The sequence below is a fragment of the Dinoponera quadriceps genome, unplaced genomic scaffold (genome assembly GCF_001313825.1).
Source record: "Dinoponera quadriceps isolate SergipeBrazil2010 unplaced genomic scaffold, ASM131382v1 scaffold586, whole genome shotgun sequence".
Classification (NCBI taxonomy): domain Eukaryota; kingdom Metazoa; phylum Arthropoda; class Insecta; order Hymenoptera; family Formicidae; genus Dinoponera; species Dinoponera quadriceps.
This window is the reverse complement of record NW_014554764.1, coordinates 1,576,026-1,600,854: the sequence shown is the minus strand read 5'-3', so window position 1 is coordinate 1,600,854 and position 24,829 is coordinate 1,576,026. Positions and strand designations below refer to the sequence as shown.

Sequence of the window (24,829 nt, the reverse complement as noted above, 5' to 3'; positions counted from 1 at the left end):
GTGATACCGCCGTTGCAGAAATTCGCGAGTCGGAATCGAGGAACGCAAGGATGTCAGAGAGAAAAAGAGAGAGAGAGAGAAAGAGGGAAGAGGAGGAGGAGGATGGAGGAACACCATTCGCGGAAAAGGAAAGGGAAATAAGTAGATTATCCAGTCAAAGTGCCACCGAGTGGCGTCGACTGCTGTTCGATCGAGAACACTTCAACCGGATAGCCGATAAACTCGAGGAGGCCGATAACCGGTGGTGCATCGAACCGCCTCGCGTTTAAAAGCGCTTCGACCTTGCGCTCGCCGGCGAGAAAAAAATGTATTCACGCACACGCCGGGGAAAGTTTTCTACGTGCTCGCGTTCTCGTGGACGGCCTCGCCCACACGGAGCGGACAAGACGGGTCACACCCATTTAATTTCGCGGTTTCTCTCTTCTTTCATCTTGCCTCCTGCGGGTTTCTTCGGCCGTCGCGCTGTAATCACCTCTGTCTTCCGCTCCCCAGCATCACCACCAGCGCGCCTTCCGATCCACGACGCAATCCGTGAGCGGGAGGGAGGATCCTTCTGCTCCTCATTATGCGCCATTTATTCTCCACGGTCGGGGGAGGAGGGACTCTCGTAACCGTCGTGTATTTCATTTCGAGGCTCTTTGTTACGCGCCATTAGACGCGTCTTAATTTGCAGGGAAACAGCATACGGATGGTGTCGCGCAGAGTAAAGTCGTCGATTCGCTCGCGTTTCTTTACGCCGGTGCGCTCCTTCGTGTACGTATGTGTGTGTATGTGTATATATATATATATATATATGTATGTATGTATATATAGAAAAGGTGGGTTTACGAAACCGCCGCGTTCCCGCTCGCTATGCGACTCGCGTACGAACGAGAGTCGCCCGCAACAAATGTAATTTCCTTCCCGGCGGATTGCAATTTTGCACCGGGGGTCGAAATTCGCGGAACGGCGCGCGACGCCATAATTGAGGTATGAATTATTCATCGTTTTTTGCAACATTCTAAGAGGAGGGTTCGGTCCCCGCCGGGACTCGCGCGCGGCGGCTGTAAACTGTAGAGGCGCGCATTTAATAAGCGTACTTAACCCTTCGCGCGCTCCAAGCCCCGGCGCTCTCAAGAGAGTTTCGGCGCGCACCGGCTCGCCCGGCAGTGACAAGAAGATTGTGCCAAGTTCGAATAAAATTGCAGACCGTAGTGGGTAATCGAACGCGTTGACGAATGGATTCACTTCGGGCAGGTGGGAGAGAAACGGGACTCCCGGTGGGAGCGGATCGCGCGATACTCGGCCCCGACGATTTCAACTATTCTCTGAATTTGTTCGGGCGAAATTCCGCTGGAAAAGTAGAGTGACAACACCGAGTCACGGTGCTCGAAACCAGGTGACTTATCTTACTCACGACGATTGAATTCTTCACTCCGAACAGACGAGTGAGTATTCTATCCGGCGACATTTCAGAGCGAATCCGACGTGCTCCGCCGTCGCGGGAACATATTCAGGGTTTGCCAGGGCGTGACAAACCTCCCGCGATGATACGAGTAACGTTATGTCAAAACTTTCTCCAAAAACGCAAGTAATATATATAATATATATTTTGAATTTCTCGCCTCCACGAAAGGAATGAAATGAGATATTTCGGTAATCAGGGATCGAAATTTATATTTATGAATTGAAACGATTAAAAATGAATAAAATTATCGGGAAATATCGCAAGTCGTGCTCACTGGGTTCTCGACAATATTAGTGCAAGTGCGGTGAAGCGCTCGCGTCAACGTCGCGGTAAAGTTCCGCGGGGAAAGGGTTGAAGTTGCACGCGCATGCGCGATAAGCAGCATCGATTACGGTGACACGGCGCGCTACGAATTACCGCGGTCTGTTTGCGACATCAGCCGGATATTTCCGTCACGTCGTTTCGACGTGTGTCGCGCTGCTTTTGTCCCGCTGCTTTTTCGCCACGGTATAATCGTAAAAAGCCGCGGGAATACACCGATCTGCTGTCTCACGTCGGTCTGCGAGGGGATGCGAAATACGGCGACGTCCACTCTTGCGCACGCGAAATGCGTCTCGCGTGCACAAACGCCGGCTGGAATCGCGCACGTGGAAGGGACGCGAGGGACGAGAGGACGCGATGCATTAGAGCGGATAGAGGCCTTCGCGTTTCTTGACAACGCGGAACATTACGTGCCTTCGAGTTTCGAGCGAATGACGATGAGCTTTCCTCATTCTTGAAAATATTTTTTGTTCAAGATAACCGTTACTTAAAAGAAGGAAACTAAACTGATCGCTTCTCTCTTCACGATATTATATAATATTGTTCTCCTCACATCGACGGAAAAACATTTAACTCACATTTTAAGAAAAGGTCAGCCGAAAGGACACGAATCAAGTTAACTGAACTCAATTTCAGGGCTGCACACGGCGAACTAACTGCCCTAACTCTATCGGCAACATTTTCGTGTCCTTTTCATCTCTTGTGTGTGCGAGAGAAGCTCCAAATTTCGTTCGGTCAGGCGATCATGAAGCTGACCTAATACACTATCGCTCGTATTTGATTCGTCTAACCTTCCAACGGAGGTAGAATCACTCGTACTAAGCGAGCCAACCTTTTCATATAATCGACAAAACATCTACATCATAAATTTAATTGTACTAATCGAATTTACATTTTATCTAACAGATGTTCGAGGTACGTCGATCTGATTCCGCGAGTATCATTAACCACGCTCTCAAGTGCTTTTATCCGATTAGCACTTGTAATTAATCACGGTGACAAAAGACAAACCTTACGTCACTTCATCTTACGTTACATCTTACGTTCCCTCTCTTCTGTACGCACCAAATGGCATCGGTTCCACAAATAAATAAATAAACTATGTTTCGGTTTGACCGGACTATTTCCAGTTGAATCACCTTTGTAGCTCAGATTCGCCGGCTATTAATCCGTCTCATTTTTCATTCGATCCAATCGCAGTTGGCGCGACAAAATCTGCGGAACACTCAGAACGATCTTCCCCGGTTTTTCTTCCTTCACCCGTGTAATCCTCGCGGCCGAGGAAACCCGATAAATCCGAGGGAGCTGCGCACCCGAGACACTTGTGCTCGGGAAACGACGTGATTTCGGGGGGNNGGGGGGGGGGGGGGGGGGGGCCTCGCGCCGAGATCGATACATCGCGTCATCGGTCACGCGAGCAAGTGGCTCGTACGGAAAGTAGCAGGCGACAGCGCGGTGGGCCCCGTCGGGGCAAAATCTACGGACGCCCTTGGTTGGGCTCGTGCCAACGCGTGTTGCTTTCACTCGGAGTTGGCACACCAAGTTTCTCTCGTTTCCTCCCTCCCTCTCTTTCTCTCCCGCAGTGCTCGATCAACGTCCCACGTCGCCGATCATCCTTCGCCCTTTGTCCCTCGCGTCCGACGCACACACGCATCCGTGTGTCCCGTACGGCCGTCGGGGAACGCCATTATCGAATTACGTCGATTTCCCGTTGCCTCCGCGGCGTTACAAGCGACGTCGTTGCGACGCAGAGCGCCGCCTTTGCGCTCTCCTGCATTCTAACGATATTAAAGTTAACTCGCCTCCTCGTCGTCGTCGTCGTCTTCTTCTTGTTCTTCGCGAAAAGCGCGAGCCCGCCGAACGATGTTCCCTGTGCATCGAAAGTGCACGGCGCTGGTGTTTCTTCTCTCTCTCTCTCTCTCTCTCTCTCTCTCTCTCAGATGTGCGTAATTACACTGAAAGAGGGAAGTCGAGGACTTTGAAGAAAATTATAGCCATTTTCGGCCTCAACTACATTATCTGCTTCTAACACGCTAGTGTCAGGGTTAAACTAAAAAATAATAGCAACAATACGCACACAAGGTTATTATCGCCGGCACTATAATGAACATTTACTAGACTAATAGTTTCTCCCGACCATAATTACTTTACTTGCGCAGTTATAATTATAATTAAATGTAATGGTAATGTAAACGTTTTGAATTGGATATCGCGGTATTTAATATTTAATTAAATATCACTTCTTAAATTAAATATTGTGATATTTAACATTTAATTAAATATTATACCATAATATAGGTAATTCAAAATATTGCACTGGATTTCATTTAAAACGTTCACGCTAATAATTATGGCGTCAAAAATCATTTTCTCAGTGTACGCGCCAATGTTTTCTCGCGGGCGAATTCCAATCTGAAAATTCGGGCAATTAAACGGGCTGTCCATGTTGCCGGAAGTTCATTTCGCAGGAATTAATGCGAATTCTTCCGGGATTATCAGGAAGGAAAACGGACGATTGTTCACGAAAACCGAGAGAGAGAGAGAGAGAGAGAGAGAGAGAGAGAAATAGAATTCGATCCGTGTACTTGCAGTTGACAACAAACTACGTCCACTTCGACGATATTGCTATTCCGGCGAAGTTCACGTTGAACCTGGACAGAACGGCTTCAAGTTCGCCTAATGTTCAAGCGACGAGTATAAACAAACAATGGAGGAGCGCTCGACGTCGCAAGTGAAGCTCGTTGATTACTTTCCCGGTCGACGGACCGTCGAAAACTTGTCGGAAACTTGTCGATTACCTGCCTTCGAACTCCCCACCGAGAATTCGCGAAAACCTCCTCGTTTTCGGCCAACGAACGGCCCGTGATTATTTTTAATCCCGCCAAGCGCGTGTAACATGTTTCATCGACCGTACTTTTCATACCGGGTTTTCATACCAATTTTTTCTCCATATGCGTATATACACCGGAAACTATTGATGTCTCGGCATTTTCGCTGAATTTCGCTGACAAAATTCTGAATTCTTGCTCTGCTGGACTTTAAATTGTTCAGAGAACCCCCGAAGAGAAAAGAGATTAAGGTCGCATGTTGCGAGACACACCCTGTATAACATGAATAAGTTAGTCGAGACGAGGAGGGGAAGGGGATGAAGTTTCGCGACTTTTTCATCCATCTCCCACGACGCGAGTTCCGTGTTCTCTCTCTCTCTCTCTCTCTCTCTCTTTCTCTTACATTCCCTTCGTTTTCACTTGTGTTTTGCAGTAACGGCGACGAGGTGACAACGCAGTCGAGGGTAAACGCACGACGTAGGGAACAATCGACTGAAAATGGCCAAGAACGCTGAGAGATTGCCCGGCACTTCCACCAGACTTAGGACCAGGGACGACGGCTGCTGCTCCGTGAATTTCTTGAAATACGTCCTTCACATTTACAACGTGGTGTTGTTTGTAAGTACGACCCGTACCTACCCTTTATTTTGCCCGCTTCCTCGCGTGACAGTGCGGGATATTTTATTTCGAAACGTGTTTAGCGCACGAGCACGTTAGCATAAATGAAAGACGCGGACCGTGAAATTCTCCGTCCCGCTTCATAAGAGACCGCTCGACGCATCTTACATCCCCGACGACGAGGTCGCTTTAATCTAAGTCCCGTTTCTGCGACTGCCACCATGGATGCTGCAGTCGCGGACTCTCCTCCTCCGCAGAGTCGTAGAATCGCCTCGTCTATACCGCGGGATCGTCGTCGAGCGAGTAAAGCACCGTGGCTCGTTTCTCCCTTGTAAGACGAAGCACGGTTAAAGCTCGGCGTTTCCGGGAGAAAAAAAAAGTGAAGAAAAGAGAGAAAATAAAGAGTGATGGAAAAAGAAAGATCGATTCTGATTTTAATTTACGTGCACGGAGAAAAGAGTTTCTTCGGATTTAGCGTGCGTGTTTGTTTAACGTATAAACGACGTGATTTAATATCAGATATCACTTTGTTTGAACGAAAGCGTTGCTGCTTCAATATAATTCGAATAGTTCGAATCTAGTGGGACGAGCTTGAATTCAGAGTGCGGCGAACTAATTGCTTTGATACTTTCAGTAAAATGTTGCCGTTCTTTTAATCTCTCGTTTGTGCGGAACGAATTCAAAATTAAGTTCGATGCGGCGGTGGTAAAGCTGACCAAACGCACATTATCGATCGTATTAACTGTCAGATTCGTTTAACGTTCCAATCGGAGAGTGTGCTTGTCTATGTGTCATGTTACTCGTGTTACGCGCTAAAAAAGTCAACCTTTCGACAATTGAAAGTGCATCTCAATCACACGCTCAACTACGTTGCAATTTTGTGAATTCTTTACTGTTGATCAAATCTCGTGATTCAAATCCTCTCGTCAGAAGGTCGTCGTTCCAGCACAATTTTTGTTCAATTTCACCCGACCGTAGTTTGCGCGGCAGAATTTACGCGACATCCTTGATTCTATTTATCTGATTTTCTTCCCTTCGGCATAAGAGACACCGTGACCCTGTATCGATCTCAACGCGTTAGAAGGCAGATAACAAGTCACTTGTCAACGCGATCGGCCGATTGACCGTTCGAAATTACCGCACCGTACGGTACGATGGAAATTCTCGTGAGATAAATTGCGATTCGCCGAGATTTCCGGCGGAAATATGAGAAAGGGCGCGCGCCAGGAGCGTAGCGTGTCGGAGCGAGCGACGCGCTACGGTTCGACGCGAAAAACTGGAAAAACCCTCCCTCCGATTGCTTCCCGATTCGACCGGTCGCCACTTGTGGCGGGGTGATTATTACTGGCCTCCTCGTGTTAAAAGCAACACTCTTCAACGAAATCGCCGGAATTGTGAAAATTCGCGCGCCACCGCGCGTTGTCGATCACCCTGAAACGCGCCGGTGAGACTTTCGGAAAATTCACGGTATTATCGCGCGAACGCGGTCGTATTGTGCGCGTCCTCTCGTCGAATGTTAATCCGCCGGTGCTGGAACAAATCAGATACTCCTTTGCACGCGCCGCATGTTGGCGTTTGATATCCGATATAACAATCGGAGCGGCGCGTAACACATTATACGGTGCGAAAAACGCCGATGCGTCGAGGAATGCGTCCGTCAAAGGAAACACGATAACGGCAAACATCCCCGCGCGGCCTGCGTGATCGGCACGGCGATCGTTGGTGAAACCGACGGAGGTAGGGGAAAATGAAGTGAGAAAATAGATGGATACTCACGGAGGAGCGGATATCGCGGCGGCGGGCCGCGTTAATTGAAAAGAGGAGTCTCGCGTGCGGCTAATTAAATAATAATCTCGCGCGGCCAGGATAATCGCGCGATTCGTTTCGGCCGAGCGCGAGTCATTAGTTTCGCGTAATAAATTCATGTTAATTGCATCGGTGACGATATTATGATGACCTATGGGGAGCAAGAGAGAGAAATAGAGAGAGATAGAGGGGCGAGAAGGAGGGGGAGGGGGAAAGTGAATTCCCCCGAAATTCAAGATTACAGTAGGATTATGCGCCATGCGGTCGGCTTATGAGAGGTTCCTTATTTTTCGGAAAATGACGCACCTCTGCCTGCCGAGAGCGCCGTCCTTTTTGCTTCTTTCCTTTTCTCTCTTCCTTCCTCCCGCTCTTCCTCTCTCTCTCTCTCTCTCTCCCCCTCTCCTTATTCTCGATATTATAAAAAAAGTGGGGCGCCAACATCGAGTCTCGCGCGCGGTGATACATGCCATAAAATGCTAATAAAGTCCTCGTCGTAAAGCGCAGACACCTTGTACGTTGTCTGGGATATAAGCGCGAGCACAACGGACGGAAGAGGGCGGTGCGCAGCGGAAACGAGAAGGAAGGAAGGAAGGAAGAGCGGGCAGGAGGGTCGGAGCTTTTTAAAGTGGACGGAAAAGGGGAAAAAAGTGCGGAACCGGGGGAAAATCGATCGGCGGTCCGCACCTAGTCCCGCTTTGTAATTTCGGTCCCGAAAGTCGTCTCTCATCGAGAGTCGCGTTAACGTCGTACGGCGGACGGTCTGCGGATTAAACGAGCGAGGATCGTTCGGATCGATCGATCATCGACGAGAGGTTGGCACGACGCGGATCGAGGCGACGGCGCTTCGCTTTCTTTTCGGTATAATCTCATTCGTCGAAATCATTTTATTTTCCGCGCGCCCTCCCGTATCTCGATTGCCCCGGAACGCCGAAACTTTTAATGAAGATCATTATCTTCTAATTAAAAATAGTTTGGCGAGTTCGGGAAAGGGAAAGAAGAGAAGATACGCCGGGAATACGCTCGAGAGAGAGAGAGAGAGAGAGAGAGGATAACTTTTAATATTGTATTCTTAATGTTTAGCGATTCCATTTTCCTCCCAAGGATATTTGCGGGAGAAAGCACCGCAGGACGATATCGAGAGTAATCGGCTGTTTTTATAAGAAAGAATAGAGAACACGTTCGCGATAAGAAGCGCGATAATATCTGCCGGATCTCTCCCGGCATTAGCTGCGCGTATTGTCTCGCAAAACGCGGGACCGTCAACGATGCGCATTCCTCGCATTCATTCATGCGTTTGCACGACGTAAGTCGCAGTGAATGCGCGGCCTTAAACGTCGTAATAAGGTCCAATAATGCGGGCATAATGTAACAATAACCTGTCCCGAACAATGGCGGTGCAACAATACCGGCCGCTTAACACGTGCGTTTACGGCCATTGATTGCATTCAGAGAGAAGTGCAGTCACTGCCAGGCCAAAGTCAGTGGATTCAATGTTACCGCCACCGATGCGCCGGCGTGCCCGCGAGCGCGTGTAATTATGGAAGCCCTCGGTACGGTTGCGCTGCCGAAACAAACGGGGATGCGGCGCTTGACGATTTTACTTGAAACTTAACGGCCCGCGAGTTAAATCGCGTGCGTTCAAAAGCGTGGAAACATAATTTCCCGAGATATAAAAAATTCAGCACTTTTTACTTCGCGTGCGTTTCGAGCTGCGCGAAGTTGAAGAATAGCATGACTTTTTTGCTAATATGCTCCCCCCCCTCCCCCCTCCTCATTAAAATCGATTTAACACGGCCTCTTTTTCGAAGTTTTCGGTGTCGAGATAGTTTATTCGATGAGTCAAGAATTCAAGCTAAATTTAAATAAATAATAAATATTTCATAACTTTGAGTTTTGTGTCGATTGACCGCTTTGACGAATGTAATCGTTCGGTTTTCAATTAAAAGTACCGATCGTTGACAAAGTTATTGTGTAAAGATGTAAAATGTGCCATTTAACGCCACTTTCTCCTCCATGTGTGAGGTATATTATGTATAATGCGCGAGAAAACTCAATTACGCGCCTTAATTAAGTGAATTTTACGGGCACATTGAAAGATTTCGACACAGCCGCAATAACATCGAGATGAGCATCCGCGAAGGGAGGGTTATCGACTTTTCGTGGAACATTCTCTCCTTGAAACATTACAGCAAAGAAGTGATAAAGTGATTACCGCGGGTTTTTTGCGACTTCACTCTATTAGTGAGTGGTAATTGCATTACGTACGAAAAGTGGTCAGCTGTTCTCTCTCTCTCTCTCTCCCTCCCTCCTCCTCTTTCTCCTTTGCTTTCCGTCTCCCCGACCGTATCGTGCGTCGGCCGATAAATCATCGGTGAGTGATCTAATTGATCGACAGGATCCCTTAAACTTAAACAAGATGTAGCTTAGGAAGTTCAAAGTTTCCGCCGCGCGTCGCGCGAACTTTTAACTAGGTAGAAGAAAAATTACATTCGCGCGCCTAAGCACGCCCGACGAAGTTCGTAATCGGCCGATCCCCCAATAATGAAATAATTTCGCGTCACGGCGCATTTAGCATTAATTATACGCGCACAGGCCGGCGTAATAGCCTTGACATCACAGTGACGCGATATTAACTACATACTTCTGATTCTTTTCTTTTTTTCGCAATCATTCGTCGAGTCGCGCATCGTTCGTCACACTGTGCGAAATTGGCGCGAGATCGCGCTAAATCCAGGCCCGAGTAATATTGCAACAGCCTTGTACGCGCGCGAGGAAGTTCCCGCGGGGAATTGGGATACTCCCGGCACGGCTTAATTGTAATAATTAACTATATCGCCGACGGAGTTACTAATTACCGGCTAATAAGTACTTACGCTACTCAAATGAAGCGTTCGCTCGGCTCCCTCTCTCTCTCTCTCTCTCTCTCTCTCTCTTTCTCTCTCACTTGCAATTTCTCTCAGTCGACCTTAATATCGCGCTCTAATCTCGCTGGCAGCTTTTGGAGAAAGGCGGGCAACCAGCTTTTTAATAAACATTAAATTAAATTGATCAATTGCAACAGCAACGTTCAACAACAACGTTTGATCCTACTATCCCCTCCTCACCTCGTTTCGCAAACCAACGTTATTTACGCGAAGCTTATTAATTATCATTAGTCGTGAGTCAACTATTTGTAATAATCCGACCGAAGTTACAGGCGCGTAATTAATCATGCCGCGCGCGCGAGAGTTGGCGAACTAAAAGTTACACTGGCCGATATGACGCGAAACAGACGTGTGCATTTATAAACGCTCGCTAATTCGTTATCCACGGTGTAATGTACTGAGGTGCTGCTATGATGAAAGTTACCACGGTCCCCTTAGCCCGAGAAACTCCACTGTGTCGTATATATCCCCGCGCTGCCAAAGGGTGGCCGAAATCGGAAGGAATTTTGCTCGCTTCTCTCAAAGATTCACCGTCTCCTTACCTTTTTTTTCTCTCAATAACGAAACTCATTTCTCTATCTTCGACGGTTAAACCGCTCCCGTATCTGCGTCACGTACGCCGTTGGCAATTTTATTAATTCAACAGCATTGTTTCCGTGCAGATGTAATTTAGGTTGTAACAGCTCTAATTATGTAACGTAAATCTCGAATTTATATGTGGGATGCTGAAAATCGTGTAAAAGTAAAAAAGTTTCAATCTACGGAATGGTACAACTATATATGACGCCGATTGTACCCGCAGGGTCATTCTCTCAGCTCGCTAAAATCGATGACGACAACGACAATAATATCGAGTCGCCACGAAGGCATTCGGGTCGATTCGCGCACTTCAATCTCGCACGAGCGGGGTCAGGTGGGGTATCAGGTTCACACCACCTGTCCACGGAACTTTTCGTCCCCTTGCTTCATTCGGCTTCCGAGTTAATACCGCGCCCTTCGTGACGCCCTTTGTTTCCGACTCCGTCGTTTCTCCGCAGGAATGTCCTTTATACAGTGATTGTATTTTCGTCCCTCTCTTCTCCTCGTCTCCTCTTTCTCACCCTCTCACCTTCTCACCCTCCATCTCTTCGCCGACAGACGATGCATCGCGCGGTCGCTCACTTTGATCGTCAATTGTGCTTCGGGATTCCGCCGCCATGCCGAGCGCGCTCAGAGGAAAAAGTAACTGCAACTACAGAAACGTGGTCGAACCTTAACATATTTCACGATATGTAAGGGAATGAAAATACTATTGTCGAAATATTCCGGTAATAGCGAAATGTAATCAACGTATCTATGTATAAATATATAAACGACGCCATTGTCAAAATTATATTTTTGCTGAAGAAAAGTTACGGGTGATGATTTCGCCCGAAATCTTCATTATTAATCATTTAATAGATTCCACGTTACACATCGGGTTTTCGTAACGCATGCACACCTTAGATTCAAACCCGAGATTTCTCATTAGTCGCCTAACTCACGTACCACGTCAAATCTTCAACTTAATAGATATCTTATTTATTGTCTACATATGTTATAACCGATCTCGAGACACTCCTCCATATTGCGCTACTTGGATACATGTATAGTTGTTGCGACCCGGTGTAACTGAATTTTTATCAATCTACACGTGAAACTCGTCTAATAGTCGACACCTGCATAGGTTGCCGCAGGAGTGAACTTTTCTCGGAGTGTGCGAGTGAGAGGGACGCATTGCCAGGTTGCGTTCCCAGGAGCGCCGGCATTTCGTCGCGCGCGAACCGCGCGATATAGCGAGTATTGCGCGCATACCGGCGCCGTGGCCGATGCTGAATGCAATCGGCGCGCATTCGCTGATCGGCGGAACACACATCGACGGTGCATAGTTGCAAGGACGCGCAGGAGGGAGCGGCGGGGATCGACCGGTGAACATGAGCGTAGGGGGTTGCACGTCGGAGGCATCCGAAATCCCTTTCGCGCGCGTCGGAGGATTCGTGTCCTGAATTATTTCGCGTGCCCGCGCGACACCTCGCTTAATTATCGTCCGACCGTCAGGCGCGTCCTGTAACGTGCGGCGAATAACATCACTCGTCGGCTAGCGGCGGAGGGCGCCGGGTTTGCTCCTCCGGTTTATTCGCTCGGAACGGACGTTGACTTGCCCGATCGAACCGCGTGGAAGTTAATACGAAAGGAATCAAAATCTATACATACATCTCGGAGAGTATTATTACAATTATTATATAAACGTTGCTATACGTAGGGTTTACCGAAAGGGTTAACGTAAACCATGAAATGTAGGCGGTTTACTGTTAAGTTTAGGTATTAGTCGCACGTATGAGAGGTATTCTTCAAAGTCGCGCGACTTTCCTTAGATTTATTCAGACTTTAACCCTTTTAGTGCCGGGAGCCGATATATCGGCTCCTGCTACACCGGCGAGAAGTGCCAGAGCCGATATATCGGCCCGCACCTTGTAGCGCTTTACTATTCGCATTGCGAGAGATCTCTATCAAAATAAATTTAAAATACGTTATAAATAGTCTAATTTCATTACGAGAGAATTAAAATAAATAATTTTTAAATATTGCTTTTCGTTTGGTTTTTATGAGCCTTTTACCAAATCCTAGTAAAATCTTCGCATAAGCACCTCTTTTTCGCCCGGCACTAAAAGGGTTAACAAAGATTCGCCGGTTTCGTTGAACGTAACGTAGAAAGGACGTGGACTTTTTTTTTTATTAACCTCTCTTTTCACCGTTACGACGATATTTTTATGGACCTACCTTGTTCCAACTTTTTTTTTTTATCAAACCGCTGGTGATTACAAGCCGGGCGGTGGTGAATTTAGTAGGAGACGTTCTTTTATTAAACGCATGCAGTTCCTCGCTGATAGATTCCATAAGGGCCGTGATATGTATAAATAAATATGTAACAAAGTGTTATATAGCGATGGCAAAATCACCGAGGCTGTGAAAAGGCGATTTTTAGATAAAAATATACAGATAACACCATATGGGAAACCGAATATCGGTGTCACTGGCGGCTTTGAGTAAATTTTCACTCGCTTTCAGTGGGATTTTATTCCAATTGAAATTTAGAGACAGAGAGAGAGAGAGAGAAATTTAAACAGAGTACATATATATATATATGAAAATCCTGCACACTGCGTCAAGACTTTCATTTGCCGCTTTCCGCATTTACGTGCGTTTCCGTTCAAATTTCACGGTATGTACTTCGGCATCTGCGCACAGACGCGCGCGACACTGATACAGTACACCGAGCCGGGCAAGAACTAATGGACCTCTAATCAGAACCGGCGTGTTCCGTCAGGAGTGACAATTAGCCGACGTTTGCCGTTAAACGACATTTTCATAATAAACCCGTTGGAAACATAAATAGCCCCACGGGTTATTACCGGATTAATTGTACGGCGCAATTTAACGGCTATCATGTTTTGCGAACAAACGCCAGAGACTGCGGCTGCGGGGAAATTAAATTACGTTACGTAATAACGTTGTAACGCTAGATACGCCGCGGGTAATGCAGACGGCACGCCAATACGCGATCCTCGTCATTGTGAATTCGCACGATGTAGTATCTACGTGCTACGTGGAAAAACCGCTGAAACTCTCCTGACAGCCGTAGCTCCGTGATTAGTTGCGATTAAGGACTTCCTCGTCGTCGGTTTTTACGCCGACGGGGGAAGCCGATATTGCGTTCCCGTCTCGGACGAACATCAATTGATTCCCTTGATTGTTATTACCCGCCACCCCCCCCATCGATAAACACAACAACACCGTGACTCGGCGGCGAGCATCGACGTGTGCGTCTCGAAATAATCCAACTGATAGCACAGATCCGTTTTGTCAATACCGAAGTGGCGTACGAGTGGATCTCGCCATCCCCTTTCCTCGGAGTCCTTCCACGAGGACTCGGCGTCCGCAAAGGAGAAAGTGAAGGGATTAACTCCCGGATCTCGCGGACGACGCGTACAATTCGTCGCTAAATACAGCCAAAGNGGGGGGGGGGGGAGACACCCGAAGGTTAAAGTCTCGGCCCTTCGGCAGGCGCGAGCGGTGAACGAGGGGGTGGATAAGCGGGCGAGGGGAGGCAGGAGGCTGGAATATACGCGTAATCATTCTAATTTCGCCCCGGGATAGAACGGGGGTTCACCTCCGGGGTTCCCTCGCGAGGATTTACGTGCCTCTCCGAGATTGGATCTTGGAATATTCCAGACGGCGGCTTAAGGCCAGTTTCACGCTCGCCATCGCGGAATAATAATCCAACCCGCCATGAAACGACATTCCCGATATCGGGGGGATCGCGGTGGAAGGAGGGGCTGGCGGGGCAGTAATAAATTAAAGAAAAAAAGCGAGAGAAGACGCGCGCTTCCTCGGCAAATTCTTCCCCCTCGGCGAGTTCTTCGATAATGCGAATATCGCGACACGATGCGTGCAACGCGACTATTTACCTCCGTTATTTTCCACGAGGCGGACGGGAGGGAGAGGGGAGGGCGGATATGAACAATTTTATATCCGACCGCGCTCACCCCCTCGCGTTCTCGCAACGGTCACCCTCCGTCGCGGACTCGTCACGAAGACTCGCGGTCGATGCGAACGTCTCTCTCTCTCTCTCTCGACGAGGCCGTCCTCCGCCCACTTTCTCATCTCGGAGAGGGTGCCGCTCTTAATGATAATCGACGTTAAGACCGACTCGTTCGGATGATCGCGACAGGCGCCACGGTCTGCCTTTTATCGGACTGGAGGACGCGCGCACGATTGGCCGATCGGTCCTGGCTTGATAAATAAGGGGAGACCGGCTATCTACCGGCGGAGATCCTCTCTCGAGTCTTATGCTAATGGACGCCTTCTCTCGGCGTCGACGTGCTTGCAGCCGTACGCACGCACGTAGGTAGGTAACGCAGGCTTTCTCGCGCTCCGGACGGACTGAGAAGAGGTTGGGGGCGGTGGGGGAGGGAATAGAGGGGGGAGGGGAGTGAGACGGCATGGACGCGCGACGCGATTAAACGCCGCCGCCGCACCGTTGTTGCGGAGCGAAATTTATCGGGCGCTATTACGAGGCGAGTTTTAATCGAAGACGACTTACCGGTTTACCTGATGGCGGATCGATCGATCCTCTCGCGCGATAAACGCCGGCCAGCCGGAGTAAAGTAGCGTAAAATACGGGGATAGATAGCGCGCGTGTTGTACACGCGGAAACTGCCGTTTCCGCTCGATACACTAGCAGCGCGGCTTCACGTCCTCCCAGCGGGGCTCGCCGTTAAATCGAATTAGCCGCGAAATGATATTAACATACGGAGGCGCAAACACGACGCTCGGCGCCCCGTCATGCGAACGTATTAATTATAGACGAAGTGCGCGCATGCGATTTCGACACTTCCGCTGCCGAGTTCTGTAATCCCGTGACAACAGTTCATCTTTCCACGGTGTTTTTCCATTGTCTACTCGCTATCTGCGAGATAATATGTGTAAATGTTCCGTTTTAACGGTGGAAATAGCGAAATCTTGAGAGCGGAGCGATTGAAATATGGTTTAGAAAACAGTTGCGAGGTTTAGAGAGGAACATAAAGTTGATGACCTGAACTTCGTTGTGTGGTCAACAATTTAATTTAATTTTTCTTTTTAATGAATCTGTATAGTTTTTTTGTTTTTTTTTTTACGCAAATCAGTCGTTCTGTTCGTTCTGCGTGTAAAAGTACTGGGATAAGATCATCGAGAAATGAGTACTTTTCGAGATATTTCACTTTATAATCTGAGATTTTTCAGGCTATAAGGTGTGAAATATCTCACTTTTCGAGAATCTAACCTTGACACTTTTATACGTAGAATGACAGGTGGGCTCGATCGCTGAAGCAAACATAAAGAAATCTTAACCAAAAAATCCATTACATTTTGCAAATGCATCGATGCACCAATGTCCGATGTTTAATATCTACGATCAATTTCTCGCATATTATTATGTAGAAAAGTGTTCAAGTGACACTTCTAGTGAACACTTGCCAAGGAGTATTGAAGTAACCATTTTATACTTGGATCAAGTGTAAATATTACTTTTACGGTAGCACTTTTTTTTTCAACGTATGTGGGGAAACGCTTTCTTGCTTTGTTTGTTTTTCTATTTGCGACAAAGATTCGTAGGTACATGTTTTTTTCTATTTTCCCTTTCAATTCCGCGGTAAACAAACTGCTGTATTTTCACGGTGAGTAAACTCTTGCAGTTCGACGTCCATTTCGGGACCCACCCTGTATACCGAGAGTTAGAAATTTTCGATTATATACGTACCTGGGGGACGCGATCGGGCACAATTCGCTTTAGAAAGCATCTAATAAAGATAATAGCCCGTTTTCTCTCCGTACACTTTGCGCTGAGAGCACGGCTATCTAATTCTCATCTCATATTTACGCGAAGGGAGACGCGCTCTCGTTGTCTCACAGAAGAAGCGCGAGCAAACTATTTTCGCTGACTAAATGTGCTCCTGTTTTAACCTGAAACATTCTCGAAAATTGGACGGCCGACGTATTCGTGCGTTCGTGTTCGTCTAACGCTATGCAGATCAATTGTGAATGCGCGATGGACACATGTTATCCCGGATGATACACTAACATAACGACAACGACGGTAACAATAATTTTTCCGCGCGTTTCCGTGTATCGTCGCACTGATTTCGGTATTGCAACTCTTTCCTTCGTGACAATTGCGCGTCCCTCCCATTTTCGGGAAAGTTGTATCCCGAGAGATTGCCTAGGTGTTCGGACGTACGGGGTTACGGCTTTCCCGGAAATTACCTCACCTCTGTGAATCTCGGCACCTTTAGTTTTTCGGAAAAATGTCCGTCTCCGAATGGATTTCATCGCGCTCTTTCCCTTCTCACGTGCGGCGCCAACCAGGTGCTGAGAAAAGAAACGTATCGCGAATTGTGCAGTTTCCGACGCGACGACTGAGCGGTCCATTCGGCATTCGGCGAAGCCCCGGCGCTTCGATTATCATAAAGCTCTCTCCGTAAACGATTCCATTAAATTACACGGCGCGCTTAGGCTCTCTCGCCTTCGTGGTCTGAGAATCGCGAGTCCGCGCGCACGCAACGTCGAAAATGTTTATCATTACGCGGTGGCGCGGTGCTCTTAACTCGTTTGCCGTAAATCATGCGAACCTCGGTGCTCGCAGCGCGCGCACACACACACACACACGTATACACACGCACACACATTGCAATGGTCGTAAAGAGAATGGGAGAGACTGGAAGGAAAGTGCACGGCAGTGCAGATGATATCTCGCGACGGCGGCAGCGGCGGCACCGGCAGCATCCGGGCTGTATCTTTGAATAAGGTTGCCACGGAATTACCGTGTCGTACGTAATCATTCCGGATCGTAATGCATACTTATGAATTCATGGCCACGTTTACGCGCGCGTGGGCGTGAGACGCAGGCCGAAAGAGAGGCGGAAAGAGGGAATGAAGAAGAGGGAACAAGAGAGAGAGAGACAGACAGAGGGAGGAAGTCGTCGACGAAAGTTTATGAGAACTATCGAAGAGACGGATGTTGAGAATCATCTGGTAAAATATACAAGCGCCGGGGATTGAGAAACATGTGACGGTAAATGTCATAACGAACTCGTTGCACCGATTATTTACTGCGCTTCGCCGTCGGGCTAGAATCGCACATACAACATGGAACTTGGAATTTCCTGAGCAGCTTTCTCTCTCTCTCTCTCTCTCTCTGCAAGCAGGGAAACGTTTTCACGGAATGATCGTCTCGTTTCGGCCGGGTGCAAAGATGCCGCGAAATTCACGCGCGAGCCCGCACGAGTCCGGGTATGCGCGATCGAGACTGCGGGTGGGACCTAAAATTAGACTTAACCCCGGCATACTTCGAGCAGGTACGCAATTCAAAGGAGATGAGCGGGCGGGATTGCGTAAGCGCGCGTTCTGAGACTGATTGTGTCAGTCGTATAACGAGCGATGTCGTTTCGACGGATAACCGAGTCTGTCTGGTGGACTCGCCTCGCTGTAACACAAAGGAAATCTGACACCGAAACGCGAGATTATTATTATGTTTGAATGACTCGTGGAAATTTTAATTTTATGGAAAACTACAATATGTGTGGAGAGACAGAGTGATTTGCATTCGTCTGAACAGTTTGATTAAAAGTCAAGACTCGGACAGTCCGACTAATACGGAAACACACCTGTGGATACGTTGCCCGTTAATTACAATGTAATACGCTTCCCCAGTGACTTCACCGATGGGAAATTATCAGTTACTTTCGGTGCCGATCGTATTTTACAATACCAGCAGCACGCATCCAAGGTTATTATCACCGACACTGTAATAACGTTCATTGGAAAAAACAGTTCTCCTGACTATCTCTATAGTTAAAATCAAGTAACGGCTGTGGTCGGCGCTGAAAATAACTATAATCTTCTACCAGCGTTCGATATACTTTACTTTGCCGGGTGCTGATTGACCCGGTCCCATTGTACGGCGTGCTATTCATTAAAGGGAAGAAAACAAAGGCGCAAACCCTCACCCACCGAATTGATCTTAATTCTAATCTAACAGCTGCGCTTCGTTGTTAAATACGACGGGGGCCATTGTTTCAAGAGCCTCGAGATGTACAGTCCCTCCGTTTCGTACAGTCTCGATCTCGGTGGAAATTTAACGGCCGATTAAGCCGTACAGCGTTCATCGTTCACACGTCGCGCGAGTAACCGAGAGAATAAATCATGCTATTTCCCGGGAAAATCCCACCGTCCGAAATTATTCACCGGAAGTGCGCTCGTTGGTTTACTCGCTGCGCGCGTGACAATGACGGGCAACGTCGCACCGTCGCGCGGGCCCATCGCGTGTCGTATATAATTATAAATATTCCGCAAACTCGCACACATACACACGCGCGAACGGCGCGAGCAAAGCCGGGCCGCGACAATTCGGGCGGAATTTCGCCCGAATTCCAGACGCCGGATAACTGCGAAGCGATGCTTTCCCGATAGCGCCGCCGGCGAGATCGGAAGCGCGTCGCGAAATGTTATCGGCGCAATTAAAATGGAAACGAGTACGTTCCCGGCGCGTAAATGGACGCGACTGGACGCTTTACGGAATATGCGTCGTCCGGCCCAGATTTCGGATGCTGCTGCACCCTCCCCTCCCCCCGGTAATGGGATGACTGCCGCGCGCGCTGGAATTTATTCCCCTCGTCGTCCGGCCGTACATCGTCGAGATATTGAAAATCCTGACGTCTAATGTAATAAAAATGCCGGCCGACCGGCCGGCGGACCGATGGGAAAGAGAATCGATTCCCTTCCCCCTCCTGCCGTGTACGCGTCGTATTTCCGAGCCGGCCGTGCGGCGCGTCCTACGAAATAGCGGGCGTTCTCGTGCAGACGAGACGTAGTAACGAATTCACTCGTCTCGATCCGCGAATTTATCAGGACTGTTGAGAGAGGGAGGGGAGAACCTAACGCGTTTAGTCACCTTCGCCGACGCATTGTCGATGCACGACGCGGAAATATTTAACCCTTTGAATCCGGCTTTCGGTATCGGAAGCGCTTTGTTATTCTAATAGAGGGGATATCAGATACACGCGAGCGGTGCTTTTCAGAAGTGTGATTCGGAGGAACTAGCTTCGGGCAGGTGATAAAATTGCGAGAGTTTCCGCGGGAGGGATTGAAAAATCGCTGGAGAAATGGAGACGACTCTTTTCCCAAGGCAAGCTCGTTTTTACGCGTCTCAAACCGGCCGATATATATATATATATATATATATAATTATATAACATTTGGGAAATCGTCCTTCCCGACGGAAAGAATCGCCGTCGGGAACATCCTTTATTAAGACGATCTCGCGAAATTACAACATTTCCCTCCAACGGGATCGACGTGTGCGGGCCTTGAAGGGTTAAGGATGACGCCGGGGTTCAAAGGGTCAACCGCCGAGCGGGAATTACACCGTTCGGCGGGCGCGCGTGGCCGGCTCGCGCGTTCTTCGACGTCGACGCGCCCGCCGCGCGACGTGTTCGAATAATCGGCGGTGTGTTTGCGCGCGGATGATTTAATTATTTCGAGAACGCCAGGCATTCGCAGGAGAATTTCTGCGGCGGAGCCCGGCGGACGAAGTATTTAGCCTCGCCGGGAATGCGGGGAGCGTCGTTCCGAAGACGCTCGGAATTTTGTCCGACTGCTACAGGGACCGCGCGCCCGCAGTTTTCCTTCCTTCCTTCCTTCCTGCCTTCCTTACTACTCACGCTTCCTGTTCCCCACCCCTTTGTTACATTACGCCGCGCGTCTCGGCCCTCGCCCCCTTCTCTACCCCCTTCCTCTCGTTCGTTGTTCGTCGAGCGAGACAGCGTCTTGCGAATTCCGTTTTCTTAACGCAATTATTGCGCGACGGTAATTGCGCGGTAACTTCTTCCTCATCCCCCCCCCCTCCACCTCCTTTTCTTGACGGCGGAGTTCAAGGCAGCGAGGTGAATTTTTATTAGAGAGGGAGAGAGAAAGGGAGTGGAGGACAAGATACACAAATTCGAAATATCGTCTCGCCTTTAATTCCACTTCGCCTCCGTTTCGCGTCTGATTCTCCGTTCCGTCGAAGCGCACATTTATCCTGTTCTCGAACGAGAGGGAAAAGCATCGCTGTACGTACGTCCGGCGGGAAACAGATGCTCCCAATTCCGCCGATAGATTCGCGAGAGAGATCCGAGCCGTATAGGAATAAAGTGAAAAAAGTCGAATCGCAGGGACGCCGCCGTCGTCGCCGTCGTCGTCGTCGCCGCCGCTGCTCGCTTTTCACTCTCTCTCTCTCTCTCTCTGATCGTGTGTCCCTTCCTCCTCGTGTCCGTTTGCTCTGCTTATCGAGCACGCGGGATTCTCCTCTTCCGGCGTATCGCACCGCTCGTGTTCTCCCGCGATTGGTCCGCGAAGAATTATACGGTGGAATGCGATAATAAAAGAGAAAAAGAAGGTCCCGGTCGTCGGATTACGTCCTAAAGGCTTTATTTGCCCCAGTCGGAACGGTTANTTAAACGTCGGGGGGGGGGGAGGGAATAAGTCGCTGTCCCAATCCCCGACGAAGGAAAATAAAAAATAAAGCTAAACGCGAGAGGCGGCGGAGGTCGCGCACGCCGACGTTCCTCTGAAAATACCGGAAAACCAGTTCGAGCGAGATTTCCGCGGTTGTTGGTTCGGTGAGAAGAGCAGGGGGCAGAAGAGGGGGGCAGGAGGGTGCGAGTGTTTCCGATTAACGACAACTCGTTGAAAGTTACGATCCAGCAGTGATCGTAAACGCCCCGCCCGTGTATGGAATTAAAGTTGTGTAACACTCCGACGCGCTCCTTCATTCACTTTCCCCTTTAAACATTACCATAGTAAAAAAAATCCAACGTGTGTGGGTGTAGAGGTGGGGGGGGGGGCGAGGGTTATGAGAGCATTTTCATAAAAAATATATTTACTCCGGAACGATAATATGAAAAAGTATTTTCATGAGACTCGTATTAATGAAAAGGTATATTAATATTATAAAATGTATAAAAAATGATGTGCGCGAAATGTATACACGTGCGTGCGTGTTTACTTGTATTTATTTTTCAAATTTATATTTATATTTCTCTGCTTTATATTTATATGTACGAGATATCACACGATTCGCGTAATTACTACGTTTTTCTCCCGGCGAGACGCGGGGGATCGGGTAATTGAATCTTCCGCGTGTGAAAACGAGAAATACGTCACCGGGCGGGTTTCGCCGACGTGAAACATTAAACCGTTTTTCGCCGGGGCGGACCTATATATATATATATATATATATATATCATTATATACCGCACTTCCGTCGCAATTTGCACGCGGTATTTTTCGGGATGTTTATGCGTGGCTCGCGTGGAGATGTACGATTTTTATAGTCTCTCCCATTCCGCTCTTCGCGCGCGGCCACGTCGCGCCGCCGTCGGTCGCTCGCACGCGCCTCGCTCACTCTCGCGAACACGCGAGGCGCGCCGTTCAGCAAAATTTAGCGAGTACGTGAACGGATTAGCATAACATTGCCCAAGTTGCAACGTAGTTTAACCCGGAGCTGATCGCGCGCTTGCATTGGCCGGCACGTTCGGTTCGCCAGCTGTCTCGTTACATCCGATGCAGTACGCGCTGGTTTGCGCGCACTATATGCATAAGTACATAAGCGACCGCTGACTGGAGCTCACCTCTACCTACCATCCAACCTACCTACCTACCCACCCATCTATCCGAGCAGCGTACCGAAAGAGATCGTTCGCGTCGCGCCGGGATCTACGACGGTCCTTTAGCGAGCGACGCGCTATAAATTCGCCATCTCCTTCGTGATTCGTTACACGGAAGCTCGGGAACGACGCGTCGCGTCGTTAAGGACGCGCACGGTCCTCCTCGGTCACCGAGAATCATCATCTTCTGACATCACCTTCCTCCTTTCCTCTCCCGCATTCCATCCTTCTTAATTCGTCATGCGAATTCGACACGAAGGCCCCACCCCAGCGGCTTCGTTTTATCGAGCAGTCCCTCGCAAATGGAATTTCACGGAGGTTCTTCCTGTTGCACGGCTATCGGTCCACCTAATTCATGCTTAATTCATGCCGCGGCTCGCTAGATCAATTATGTAAAGCGTTTCCCGATGTAAGCGAAATTGCACCGGCCGCGGCCGAAAACGTGTCACGGAAGAAAGCGAGAGAGAGAGAGAGAGAGAAACAAGGATAGGCAGACAGACAGAAAGAGGAAAAGAGAAAGAAAGACAGAGAGGGGGAGGGGGGTTGGATAGCCCGGACACGCAATTTCGACGTAGATATCGCGTCTCTGCGATTTCCCCTCTTTCTCCTCCGTTTTATTTTATCGATGTTGGATGCGACGTGAACCATCAGGAGGGAGGAGCGGAGGAGGGGATATACGGGCGCTGATCTGAAATACGAGCACGTAGACGCGAAGAATATCGGCGCGATACATACGATTTACGATATATCACCAGACCGTAAGATACGTGTGTGTACATATTCGTGGGTTGTGTGTACACATGTGTGTGTGTGGACGCGCGCCATCAGGACAATGATCAAATAATAAATTACAGCCCGCGCTACCGCGATGGCCCCATAACCCGTCCGCGGGGGGGAATCGAATCGAGTTCCCTTCGCGCACAATCGTATACGTGCGGCCCGAGGAGACTCCGGCGACCCGGAGGAATATCGCCCGGATACGGTCGCCGGCGCCGTTGACTCCGGATCTTTAATGGATGCATTACGTTCCGTGCGGATATGGAGAAGCAGGCGTTTGTTATTTATGCGTAGGAACGTGCGCGCGCGTCCGTGCGTCGTATCGTGCTGTAGATGGGAGAGGAGGGGAAGGGGGCGGGAGGGGGCGATACGATATCGGAGAAATTGTCGCGTGCAATTCGGCGCGGCGACGTTCCAAAGTGACGTAAAGTTCGTCGTATGAGATACATTGGCGCGGGAACGTTATTACCTCGCCGTAGCTTTACGACGTGTAACGCGACGTATTAAAATTCGTTTTACGATATTGCGTGATATGTATATATATATATATATATATATATAAGTAATATATAAGTACGTCGTAATCATTTTTACGTACACTGGATAGAAGAAAGTATTATACTCAAATAAATATTTGCTGAGGAGTATCGAAGGATTGTGTTAGTTGAATGTAGCACACTGGAAGAATGTTGCATTTAAATATAAATTAAAGTAGTATTTACTTAAAATAAAATAACATTTATTTTGTAATTACTCCAATATTCTTCAGCAAATATTTACGATTACGATTTAGCACACGTGGTTTAATATAAACAACATGATTTAATATCAAATATCATTTTTTTTTTTAACGAATATGTTGTTTCGATGGAGTAAATCATGTTATTTGATAGCACAAAAACAGTAACGTTTTTCCTCGATTAAAGAAATTGCTGGAAATAGTTCCCTTCCGCAGCTGTGCACGCTTCTCAACGACGTCTCATTGATCGTCGGACATTGAAAGATTTCTAGAGTATTTCTCATTTTTTTTTTCGCAACGAGAGACAACGCGATATGATTTCGGAGAACTTATGAATGATTCGCGTTCAATCATTGATATTATGTTATCTCATTAATATTATCAACGTCACATGTATTAAAATACTGTTAATCATTAATACTGCTTATTTATCCGACGGGAAATAAACGATAACGCAGTACACCGAAAGAAAAAGGTGCTACACTCAAATATATCGAAGGAAACCCTCTGCGCGCTCGCCGTACACATCGGTATTTTTCCCTCCCCGAGATCCCGGTTACATCGACTTCGCGAATTTCGCGCGATCAGATCGTGCGTTCTCCACATTTCGCGAAATCAGTTCCCCCCTCCCCCCCCTCCCCGGATCGCACGGGAAGCGCGCGCGATGAAAAATTTGTCGCGGGTAATCGAATACTTCGTCCGGCTCTCGTACAAACGACCGGCGATTACGGGCCGGATATCGAATCGAAATTCCGGGCCGCGCGGCTATTCCCTGGAAACAACGCGCGAAATTACGGCGTTTTTATTCCCCCGACGGGGAGAGAACCAGCTCGCTACACCGTAAGGGTCAAATTATCGCGGTACACGTCGTTAGAACGCACTGCGCGCGTTACGCACACATTCGCGCGGACACCCCCGCGAATTGCCAGCTCGTAATTTGGATCTCGGCCGTGCCGAACAACGATGTGCGCGCAGGCCGCATTCTCCAATATCGTAAATATCGCGTATCGACCGGTGTTTACATATTTCACGCACGATATCACCTTATTCCGAATAATATCATCCTGCCGTGCACGCTCCGCCATCGCCGTCGCTGTGACTTCCGG

General features: G+C 48.5%; 1 protein-coding gene across 4 annotated transcripts in view; it reads left to right on the top strand.

The window, feature by feature from the left end:
* LOC106741570 (CD151 antigen-like) overlaps positions 1 to 24,829 on the top strand; it is a 149,816-nt gene that overhangs the window by 95,056 nt on the left and 29,931 nt on the right. For all 4 annotated transcript variants that reach the window (XM_014613699.1, XM_014613700.1, XM_014613702.1 and 1 more), the window contains one exon: positions 5,030 to 5,214. In XM_014613699.1, the coding sequence (XP_014469185.1) occupies positions 5,095 to 5,214 (120 nt within the window). In that variant the 5' untranslated portion in view covers positions 5,030 to 5,094. The remainder of the gene's footprint in view (positions 1 to 5,029; positions 5,215 to 24,829) is intronic.